Consider the following 12,632-nt stretch of genomic DNA (forward strand, 5'->3'; position numbering starts at 1 on the left):
AATCGAAATTGAAGATAAACTATGTTTCAAAATTAAATGTTAATTTTTTTCTTGTTTTCTCCTATTTTAAACCGTTCAATTAAGTGTTTTGTTTATCATTTATTCTCTCCCAAAAACTTTCGGTTAAAGGAAAAAAATGTTTGACGGGATGTCAGACAGAAATACCCATTTTTTTATATGTAGATTTATTTATTAAAGGTAAATTGAGCAAATTGGCTATTTCTGGCAATTTATTTAAGTGTGTATCAAACTGGTAGCCCTTCGCATTAATCAGTACCCAAGAAGTAGCTCTTGGTTTCAAAAAGGTTGGTGACCCCTGGTGTAAAGTGACGCCAGTTTTAGCATTAAAAGCTTTTCATTTTGTCTTTCCTTGTGCTCTCAGCAAGGTGCACATCACAAGGACCACCTTGGAGTGTTTGAATGGCGATTATGAGGTGGAACCCGGCTTTGGACACAAGAGACACTCCTTTCTGCAGAAGCATCACATAGAGACATTTTTCATCGTGCCATCACACAGACGCAAAGTACAGCTGATTTTTTTTTTTTTTTTTTGTGCATTTTCTCTCTTTTTCACTTGTGTAACACATCTGTCCGTAGTGTAGTAGTAGTAGTGTGTAATCCGCTGGGACAGGCAGAGAAGCAGGTCATGTGTTAAGCTGGTATATACATGGCTGGTATCACTGTCTTACTCGACATGTACACGAACGCGCGGATGGTTTTTATTACTGCTCGGACGTAGTTTGCAGTAAAACTACAACTCATTGCTACTTACATTGCATGACTAGTTAGTGCGAGATTACAGATATTATTGAATGCTGGCGTTGAATTTGATTTCATTTTGTTGGTGGTTTAAGATTAATTACATTGAAACTTGCGTGAAAAGCGAAACAAATTGGAATTTTACACAGACAATTTCTGCTTAAATAAATTAATGAGCATATATATATATATTAGAGATGTGCGGTTTGCGGTCTCATCCGCGGAGTCTGCGGATAAACCGTGGGTCGGGCGGGTGACAAGATTAAAAAATAGATTTTAATTAGATTCGGGCGGGTGGCGGTTGAATCATACGGAAATATTTGATATACATGGTTCTGGGATCGGTATTCTTTACCATTCAAAGAGCCGTTTAAGACCCGTGTCACAAAGCGAAGAAGACAATAGGAGACGCTAATATTCTTTAGAGCAGGGGCGCTCACACTTTTTCTGCAGGCGAGCTACTTTTCAATTGACCAAGTCGAGGAGATCTACCTCATTCCTATTTATAATTTATATTTATTTATTTATGAAAGAGACATTTTTGTTAACAAGTTAATGGTGTTTAATGATAATACAAGCATGTTTAACACACATAGATTCCTTTCTTTCATGAAGACAAGAATATAAGTTGGTGTATTTGATTCTGATGACTTGCATTGATTGGAATTAGACAGTGGTGCTGATAACGTCCGCATTTTCAAATGGAGGGAAAAAAAAGTCCTCCTTTCTGTCCAATACCACATGAAAGTGGTTGGATTTGGCATCTCATTTGTCCAACTTGCATACTCGTTTTTAAACACTTTGTTATGAGAGTAGCATATGTGTGTGGCCCTTTAATGTCTGGCAGCAGGTGAGTGACGTCAGTGAGTGTGCGGGTGGGCAAGCAAGTGAGAAAGCGGTCGCTGAGGGCGGGGGAGAAATACATTGGCATCAAACTCCGTAGCTTGCTAGCTTGTGCACGCTAGCTTTCTGAGACTCTTATTTTGTTAGCACAGGCAGGATGAAACAGGTCTTTTATGGTGAAGACAGGAACTGTGCAGTCGGTCTTTAGAGTTTTGACAGTAGGTACGGAGTCTCTAGAAATAAAATGTGTTTCTCTGCGTCCGCCCTGTTGGTGATTTTTTTCTTAAATATGAGCTCGCAGCAGCCAGCGTCATCTCACAAGATCCTCGGGTGCCGAGAATGTCAAACAACTGACGAAAGTGAAGTCTTTGTATGATTGATGATTGCTCATTTTTATGTATATTTTTTAATGCCTGGCTTGAGATCGACTGACACACCCTCCGAGATCGACCAGTTGATCGCGATCGACGTAATGGGCACCCCTGCTCTAGAACGACTGCCGTCAGTCACCCAGTTAATAAGTATTAGGGCGTGATATGAAGCCATTGGCTTTGTCGCTTTCTACAGTGTTGTCAGTCCAGCAACACGCACACGACTGCAAGGCATACTGGGTGACACAGAGTACACTAATGGTTGTGATATAAACAATTTTAACACTCTTAGTAATATGCGCCACGCTGTGAAGCCACACCAAACAAGATTGACAAACACATTGCGGGAGAACATCCTCCCAGTAACACAACATAAACGCAACACAACAAATACCCAGAGTCCTTTGTATCCATGAAGAATCCTGACTATTTTGTACACCCCGCTAGCAGCAAACCCCCCCCCCCCCGTGTCCGTGCGTTGGTTAGGTGGGTGGGGGTGTAAAATATATTCAGGAAGTGTCACAGATACAAAGGATTCTGGGTGTTTGTTGTGTTGCGTTTATGTTGTGTTACTGTGAGGATGTTCTCCCGAAATGTGTTTGTCAATCTTGTTTGGTGGGGATTCAAAGCGTGGCGCATATTAGAAAGTGTTAAAGTTGTTTATATCACAACCATCAGTGTACTCTGTATCACCCAGTATGCCTTTCAATCTTGTACGTGTGATTGCGGAAACTGCACACAACATGTTGCCGGACTAACAGTCGGTTTGTACGTGTTGTTGAAGATGTCAAAGGCAATGGCTTCACAGCACGCCCTTATTCTAGTCACCAGGATGAACACCATTGGATATTCGCGAGAACGTCAGCGGCTCCCATTGTCTTTTTACTCTGTGAAACGGCTTTAAATATCTGAGTGGTAAAGGTGGCCGACCTCTAGTGTATTTCAACGGGCGGGTGGCGGGCGGTTGCGGTTCTTATAAAATGTTGGTTCGGGTGAACGGCGGGTGGATGACGACTTTGGTGATGCGGTTGCGGATGATATAATTGCCTATCCGTGCATCTCTAATATATATATACATATATATATCTTAATTGGATTATCCGGAGAATAGTGCTCGATACCGTAGCTGAGCGCAATATGTATGTGTGGGGAAAAATCACAAGACTACTTAATCTCTACAGAAGTGTTTCATGAGGGGTTCCCTCAATTGTCAGGAGATTAAATATCTTGACGATTGAGGGAACCCCTCATGAAACAGTTCTGTAGAGATAAAGTAGTCTTGTGATTTTTCTCCACACATACATACATACATATATATATATATATATATATATATATATATATATATATATATATATATATATAAAGAGCATTTTATAATGAAAAAAAATACCTGCCAATTGTTTCCTGTCTGTTTTGTATCCATAAGGAAAAAAAGCCTTCATCAGTATCAGTGTCAGTATCATAGATAACCGTAGAATTTTTCCATATCCAACTAGCTTTTCCTATTTTTCCAGATATTTCCTGGTTTAATCCTGTCCGACATCAAACCAGCCAAGAGGATGAAGTTCAAGACCGTGTGCTACCTGCTCGTGCAGCTCATGCACTGCAGGAAGATGTTCAAGGCCGAGATCCCCTTCTCCAATGTCATGACCTGTGAGGATGACGACAAGGTGTGTACTGGTCTCTATTTTATTGTGGGACAGTTTCACTTTTTTTGTATAAATCAAACAGCTTCCCTTTCTGCATTGTAAACTATTTTCTGACGAATACGATATTTGACAAAGCATTATGTTGTTATAAAGCCAAACCAAGAAACAGAGACAAAATACTCAAAATGTCTAAGTATTGATGTGTTTTCACAACACTTGCAGGAGTACTATTGTGTGTTTGAGGTAGGGTGAAGTAATCTGAACATACAAAAATACCTCCTGCCACCTTGTGTACAAGGTTAATTGCACTACCTGTGCACTGAAATGTGACGCCCAGTGTCCATCCATCCATCCATTTTCTACCGCTTATTCCCTTTCGGGGTTGCGGGGGGCGCTGGCGCCTATCTCAGCTACAATCGGGCGGAAGGCGGGGTACACCCTGGACAAGTCGCCACCTCATCGCAGGGCCAACACAGATAGACAGACAACATTCACACTCACATTCACACACTAGGGCCAATTTAGTGTTGCCAATCAACCTATCCCCAGGTGCATGTCTTTGGAAGTGGGAGGAAGCCGGAGTACCCGGAGGGAACCCACGCATTCACGGGGAGAACATGCAAACTCCACACAGAAAGATCCCGAGCCTGGATTTGAACCCAGGACTGCAGGACCTTCGTATTGTGAGGCATACGCACTAACCCCTCTGCCACCGTGAAGCCCACGCCCAGTGTCGCTCATTTAAATCAATTGAGCCCAGTGTCGCTCATTTAAATCAATTGAAATTAGAAATGTCCAATAATGGCTTTTTTTGCCGATATTCCGATATTGTCCAACTCTCAATTACCGATTCAAATATCAACCGATATCGATCTATACAGTCGTGGAATTAACACATTATTATTCCTAATTCTGTTGTGATGCATTAAACAATATAACAACGTTTTCCAAAATTAATCAACTCAAGTTATATTGCCATATTTACTATTGAAGTCACAAAGTGCAATATTTTTTTTAACATGCCTCAAAACAGTAGCTTGGAAGTTGGGACATGCTCTCCTTAAAATAATCCTGATACCCACTACAACTATGGGAAATATTATCCTTTGACTTTCACAAAGTGCATTATTTTTTTTTAAACATGCCTCAAAACAACAGCTACACAAACAATGAAGGCACATAGCTTCAGTCCAGAGTATACTAGAGTAATAAAGTAAACAACAACATAGTCCTCATTTAGTGCAGGACTGCCTGGCATAATGTATAACAGGGAATTATAATCTGGGCTCAATCTGCCCTGCTCTAACGTATTTGTATGAGTGATTTAAATGTGCTGCAAGCTGGTGGTGAGTGCTTGAAGTGGCCTAGCAGTCAGCCGGAGACGTTTTAACAAATCGCACACAGTATGTGAAAATAGGTGAGCGTATTTCTGCCACGGTCATCATCAACACCGGTGCCCCACAAGGTTGTGTGCTAAGCCCTGTGCTCTTCACCCTCCTCACACATGACTGCATAGCCTCTTCAACATCCAACCTCACTGTCAAATATGCCGACGACACCACGGTGCTTGGGCTCATCAGCAACAATGACGAGACAGCATACAGGGCGGAGGTCCAACAGGTGTGCTAACAACAACTTGGTTCTTAACACGAACAAAACCAAATAACTAATTGTAGACTTCCGCAGGAAATGGCAGAAAGAACACCCTCCAATTGTAATTAATAACAATCTCGTAGAACGGGTCAAACAATTCCAATTTTTAAGAGGGACCATCACAGAAGATCTATGCTGGGACGTTAACACTGCTTCTACAGTCGGAAAAGCCCAACAAAGTATTTTCTTTCTAAGGAAACTAAATAAATAAACTTGAATAAGCTTACCATCCCGGTAAGGTATATTCAGGTATACTGGAGAGGAGGCTTCGCCGGATAGTCGAACCTTGGATTCAGGAGGAACAATGTGGTTTTTGTCCTGGTTGTGGAACTGTGGACCAGCTCTATGCTCTCGGCAGGGTTCTTGAGGGTGCGTGGGAGTTTGCCCAACAAGTCTACATGTGTTTTATGGACTTGGAGAAGGCATTCGACCGTGTCCCTCGGGAAGTCCTGTGGGGAGTGCTCAGAGAGTATGGGGTATCGGACTGTCTTATTGTGGCGGTCCACTCCCTGTATGATCAGTGTCAGAGCTTGGTCCGCATTGCCGGCAGTAAGTCGAACACATTTCCAGTGAGGGTTGGACTCCGCCAAGGCTGTCCTTTGTCACCGATTCTGTTCATAATTTTTATGGACAGAATTTCTAGGCGCAGTCAAGGCGTTGAGGGGTTCCGGTTTGGTGACCGCAGGATTAGGTCTCTGCTTTTTGCAGATGATGTGGTCCTGATGGCTTCATCTGACCGGGATCTTCAGCTCTCACTGGATCGGTTCGCAGCCGAGTGTGAAGCGACCGGAATGAGAATCAGCACCTCCAAGTCCATGGTTCTCGCCCGGAAAAGGGTGGAATGCCATCTCCGGGTTGGGGAGGAGACCCTGCCCCAAGTGGAGGAGTTCAAGTACCTAGGAGTCTTGTTCACGAGTGAGGGAAGAGTGGATCGTGAGATCGACAGGCGGATCGGTTCGGCGTCTTCAGTAATGCGGACGCTGTACCGATTTTTTGTGGTGAAGAAGGAGCTGAGCCGGAAGGCAAAGCTCTCAATTTACCGGTCGATCTACGTTCCCATCCTCATCTATGGTCATGAGCTTTGGGTCATGACCGAAAGGATAAGATCACGGGTACAAGCGGCCGAAATGAGTTTCCTCCGCCGTGTGGCGGGGCTCTCCCTTAGAGATAAGGTGAGAAGCTCTGCCATCCGGGAGGAACTCAAAGTAAAGCCGCTGCTCCTCCACATCGAGAGGAGCCAGATGAGGTGGTTCGGGCATCTGGTCAGGATGCCACCCGAACGCCTCCCTAGGGAGGTGTTTCGGGCACGTCCAACCGGTAGGAGGCCACGGGGAAGACCCAGGACACGTTGGGAAGATTATGTCTCTTGGCTGGCCTGGGAACGCCTCGGGATCCCCCGGGAAGAGCTAGACGAAGTGGCTGGGGAGAGGGAAGTCTGGGTTTCCCTGCTTAGGCTGTTGCCCCCACGACCCGACCTCGGATAAGCGGAAGAAGATAAATGGATGGATGGAAACTAAAATGCGCAAACATTCTCCAGAAATCAATGGTAAACTTTTACAACTGTGCCATCAGCAGTGTCCTCACCTACGGCTTTTTAGTGTGGTTCTCTAGCTGCACTAAAACAAACCAACAGGCCCTCCAGCGAGTGGTTAAAACAGCAAGGACTATAATCCCAGAGATGAGTGCCATGTACACAGCTCGTTGCTTAAAGCGAGTACGCAACATCCCTAAAGGACAGATAACATCCAGCACATGGCCTCTTCAACCTGCTACCCTCTGGAAGGAGGTACAGATCGAGTCGCGCCAGGACCACCAGAATGTCTCACAGTCTGTATCCCCAGGCTGTGAGACTGCTAAATGAACAGCATGCCCCTTTATTGCCCCCGACCATCTTATTACCTCACTCTTCACCACCTCGATAATTGTGCTCTGGATATTGCATTGCTGCAGCATCAACACCCATCTCTATGTGTTCTCATAGACCAGGGGTCACCAACGCGGTGGTGACCAGGTAGCCCGTAAGGACCAGATGAGTAGCCCGCTGGCCTGTTCTAAAAATAGCTCAAATAGCAGCACTTACCAGTGAGCTGGCTCTATTTTTTAAATGGTATTTATTTACTAGCAAGGTGGTCTCGCTTTGCTTGACATTTTTAATTCTAAGGGAGACAAAAGTCAAATAGAATTTGAATATCCAAGAAAATATTTTAAAGACTTGGTCTTCACTTGTTTAAATAAATTAATTTATTTTTTTACTTTGCTTCTTATAACTTTCAGAAAGAAAATTTTAGAGAAAAAATACAACCTTAAAAAAGATTTTACGATTTTTAAACACATACCTTTTTACCTTTTAAATTCCTTCCTCTTCTTTCCTGACAATTTAAATCAATGTTGAAGTAATTTTTATTTTTATTTATTGTAAAAATTAATAAATACATTTTAATTTAATTCTTCATTTTATCTTCTGTTTTTTCGACAAAGAATATTTGTGAAATATTTCTTCAAACTTATGATTAAAATTAAAAAAAAATATTCTGGCAAATCTAAAAAATCTGTAGAATCAAATTTAAATCTTATTTCAAAGTCTTTAGAATTTCTTTTAAAATGTTTGTTCTGGAAAATCTTGAAGAAATAATGATTTGTTTTTATTAAGTAAATATAGCTTGGTCCAATTTGTTATATATTCTAACAAAGTGCAGATTGGATTTTAACCTATTCAAAATATGTCATCAAAATTCTAAAATGAATCTTAATCAGGAAAAATTACTAATGATGTTCCATAAAATCTTTTTTTAATTTTTTTCAAAAAGATTCGAATTAACTAGTTTTTTCTTATTTTTTTTTTATTGAATTTTGAATTTTAAAGTGTCGAAATTGAAGATAAACTATGTTTCAAAATTACATTTTCATTTTTTTTCCTGTTTTCTCCTCTTTTAAACCGTTCAATTAAGTGGTTTTTTCATCATTTAATCTCTACAAAAAACCTTCCGTAAAAGGAAAAAAAATGTACGACAGAATGACAGACAGAAATACTAATTTTTTTATAAGTAGATTTATTTATTTAAGGTAAATTGAGCAAATTGGCTATTTCTGGCAATTTATTTAAGTGTGTATCAAACTGGTAGCCCTTCGCATTAATCATTACCCAAGAAGTAGCTTTTGGTTTCAAAAAGGTTGGTGACCCCTGTCATAGACAAATGCTAAGCTAAACTGTAAACTATGGTCAACCTGCACATCAATGCAGTTTCTATGCCGCTGGACAAAGCTCAAACAAAATCTCATTGACTTGTATGACTTAAGTGTTATTTATGACAATGACAATAAAGGAATTGATTGATTGATTGATTGATTGAAATGCTGCGTTGAGATAGGGCACCTCCGTTCACTGCGAGCTGCAAAGTGTGCACCATGCAGGGCAGACTAGCCACACCAAACTCCACCCTAACTTTTGACATACTGCGTGCTTAGTCCCTGAACGCAACGTGGGCTTTTGCCTTGGGGTGATTTTTCTTGTATTTTTGTTTTTTTCTCGACGTAGTCTTCAAGCGACAACTGTGTGGTACTACTTGTTTTCCTTGTTTGTTTTTCATCCATCTTCCACTTGTATCCATCGTGTATCTCCTTATGATTGTTGAGAAGGTGGGAGATCAAATTGCTGGTATTAAAGGAAGATATCTTGGTTCCTCCTCGCATAACCAACTTTTTGCAGTCATTGCAAATAGACCTTTTTTTTAATCCGTCAGAGACACTTTAAAATGATCCCAAACCATAGACATGGTGTTGTTAGTCAATCTCTGAGTGAGCTCGCTTGTTAGCCACGGCTACAGCACCGGCAACAACACACTCCTGTTGTTGTTATGTTCCGCTCGCGGCGGTTTGATCAGGTCATTAAGCGTCGCCAGTTAACCTCTCATGCTGCAGTTGTGCTGCAACTCCTGTGCTGTGTGTGGTAGAGGGGAGAGGGGAGAGGGGAGAGCGGAGGGGCTGCTGATTGGTAGACACAACTGCTCCTACGTCCGTACAGCGGCGTTTTAAATACTAATTAATTTTACTTTTTGAAACCGATTTTACATTTTAAAGCATTTATCGGCCGATAATATCGGCAGGCCGATATTAGCGGACAACTCTAATTGAAATGGATTTAATCTTTGCCCGGCTCCCTCAAAACACCACAATTTTTCCATGTAACATGCTTTTTAAAAAGATAAAAAAAATAGTGTACAGTTGTGATCAAAATTATTCAACCCCCACACAATTTTGGTGTTTTAGCAAGTTGGACATTTATTCTGTATTTTGTTAATAGTCATATCAAATAAAGATGCATTAAATAGACAAATGCAACTTGAATTACAACATTATATTTTGTAACATACCAAACAGTGTCATTTCTCTTAATATCTCATTGACAAAATTATTCAACCCCTTGAAGATCATAACTCTTAAAAACAGAATTTGAGTAAGGTCTTTTCAATCAGGTGTTGAAAACACCTGTAGATGTGATTAGAACCATAACGAGCAACAATTAAACTGATTGAAAAAAACTGACGCTCGGCTTCTTGTAGATGGTCAATGGTGTATTTGCAACATGGTGAAGTCCAGGGAGTGGTCAAAGAAGTCAAAGAAGTCAAGAGAGGAGGTACTTTCTCTTCATAAGAAAGGATATGGATATAAGAAAATAGCAAAGACATTACACATTCCAAGAGACACAGTTGGGAGCATAATTTGCAGGTTTGAAGCTAAAGGCACAGTGGAAACACTACCTGGGCGTGGTAGAAAGAGGATGCTGTGTGCAACTGCTGTCCGGTATTTGAAGCGTACAGTGGTGAAAAACCCCCGGGTAACAGCTGAGGAACTACAACAGGACATTGCAGAGGGGGGAACGCAGATGAAGGCCTCCATGCCAGAACTCCCAGGCGCACCCCACTTCTGACTACCAGGCACAAGAAAAATAGACTCCAGTATGCCAAAAATCATCTGGACAAACCCCAAAGGTTTTGGGAAACTGTTCTATGGAGGGATGAGACAAAACTGGAACTCTTTGGGCCTATTAATCAATGTTATGTCTGGAGGAGAAAAAATGAAGCTTACAAAGAGAAGAACACCTTGCCTACTGTTAAGCATGGTGGGGGGTCAATCATGCTTTGGGGTATGTTTCTCTGCCTCAGGTACCGGGAATCTCCAGCGCGTTCAAGGCATTATGAATTTTATTTCCTACCAGGATATATTAGCTGCAAAATGTCATGAAGTCAGTGACGAAGCTGAGGCTTGGGAGACGTTGGACCTTCCAACAGGACAACGATCCCAAGCATACCTCCAAATCAACATCAGAGTGGTTGCAGAAGAAGGGCTGGAAGACACTGGAGTGGCCTTCACAGTCGCCAGACCTAAATCCTCTAGAAAACCTGTGGTTGGACTTGAAGAAGGCAGTTGCAGCACGCAAGCCCAAGAATATGAATGAACTGGAGGTCTTTGATCAAAAGGAATGGGCTAAAATACCTGAAGATGGTTGCAAGAAGCTTGTGTCCGGTTATGTATCACGTTTGAAGGATGTAATTACTGCCAAAGGGTGTTCTACTAAGTACTAAAGATGCATGTAACTAGGGGGTTGAATCATTTTGTCAATGAGATATTAAGAAAAATGTCCTTTTTTGGTATTTTGTAAAATACAGTTTTACAATTTAAGTTGCATTTGTCTATTTGACACATCTTTATTTGATATGACGATAAACAAAAATACGGAATAAATGTCCAACTTGCTAAAACACCAAAATTGTGTGGGGGTTGAATAATTTTGATCACAACTGTATATACAAAATATGTTTTTTACAAGTTATTTATACGTTTTTAACTTATGTTGTATACATACAATATAAGTTATTTTCTTGATTGATATTAATAATATTGTACCATAAACATTCAATAGAATGTAATTCATACAACGTCGGTGGTTGTATGAAGTAAAGTAATAGTAACGTACAACATTTACCTTGAAACTCAGACGTCTGTGTTATCTTACTTGAGCTGTTTCTTCATCACACACACCATTAAGTACCAAAGATTGTCACACACACACTAGGTTTGGCGAAATTATTCTCTGCATTTGACCCATCCGCTTGTTCACCCCCTGGGAGCTGAGGGGAGCGGTGAGCAGCAGCGGTGGCCACGCTCGGGAATCATTTTGATGATTTAACCCCCAATTCCAACCATTGATGCTGAGTGCCATTGATGCTGATGGACCCCGACTTAAAAAAATGGAAAAACTTATTCTGGTGTTAGCATTTAATGGTCAATTGTACGAAGGGAATAAGCGGTAAAAAAATGGATGGATGGATGTACGGAATATGTACTGAACTGTGCAATCTACTAATAAAAGTTTCAATCAATCAATCAATGCAAAGCAGGGAGGTAAAGGGTCCCATTTTTATAGTCTTCGGTATGACTCGGCCGGGGTTTGAACTCACAACCTACCGACCTCAGGGTGGACACTCCAACCAATAATCCACTGAGTAAGCCACATTTTCAGTTTTGTGGAGAAAAGTTTAATGTCCAACTGTGACTTTAACTCCAATGGCAAAGAGTTCCACAGATCTGAGGCCTTCACTGAGAACGCAGTCTGACCCCGAGTGGTCCGGCAGCTTTTTAACACCCTTTGACTGCACCTTGGTACTCCCATACCTTCGACTAATGAGTCTTGAACCTCCGGGTTCTTCGGACCACCAATTACCGACATGCCAGGCTCTTCCAGGTTGACGACAATGTTTTATTTTACAATAAAACGTGCAAAGCCTTTTGGGGTTGCTTTTTCAGCAGTTGTCTTTTGGATCAATTGAGCACACAAAAGGTTTCTCTGCAGTGTCGTCAGTCTCGCTCTCGCTCGCGCTCCACCACCAACTCCACTCTCCTCTCCGGCTGCTGCCTTTTAATGGAGCGACAGGTGATTCGATAATCAGGCCCAGGTGGGCCATCTACGCACCTGTCGCTGATCTCGAAGCCGGTCCTGGCACACCCTGTTTCGATGCAGGCCCGCAGGCCACGCCCCCACCCCACAATAACTTTTTCGACTTATTTTGCATCAGCATGGTGCAGACTGGCAGCGCTATACATTCAAACTGCTTCGTCAAGTCAGTCACTCTTGTCATTTCTTTGGTTTTGATTACGTAGTTCTTTAATTCATTGAATATCATCCACTTTTTCTACCCAGCGCTGTTCTTTTCACACACTTTTGTGTGAATGTGTCCAATCTGAGTTAGTGGTGACTGGATGAGCGCCAGGAAAGAGAGGTAGAAAGGGAGTTTTAGGCTATGTAGGGCTATAGAGCTTCGGACATCATCTGACTAATTTTGTTTACATTACCTCA

General features: G+C 41.7%; 1 protein-coding gene across 1 annotated transcript in view; it reads left to right on the forward strand.

Annotated features, from left to right (window-relative positions):
- adcy1a (adenylate cyclase 1a) overlaps positions 1-12,632 on the forward strand; it is a 196,422-nt gene that overhangs the window by 107,198 nt on the left and 76,592 nt on the right. Inside the window, exons 7-8 of the mRNA XM_061883768.1 lie at positions 383-524; positions 3,491-3,646. Coding sequence (XP_061739752.1) covers positions 383-524; positions 3,491-3,646 — 298 coding nt within the window. The remainder of the gene's footprint in view (positions 1-382; positions 525-3,490; positions 3,647-12,632) is intronic.

Source organism: Nerophis ophidion, linkage group LG22 (assembly GCF_033978795.1).
Source record: "Nerophis ophidion isolate RoL-2023_Sa linkage group LG22, RoL_Noph_v1.0, whole genome shotgun sequence".
Classification (NCBI taxonomy): domain Eukaryota; kingdom Metazoa; phylum Chordata; class Actinopteri; order Syngnathiformes; family Syngnathidae; genus Nerophis; species Nerophis ophidion.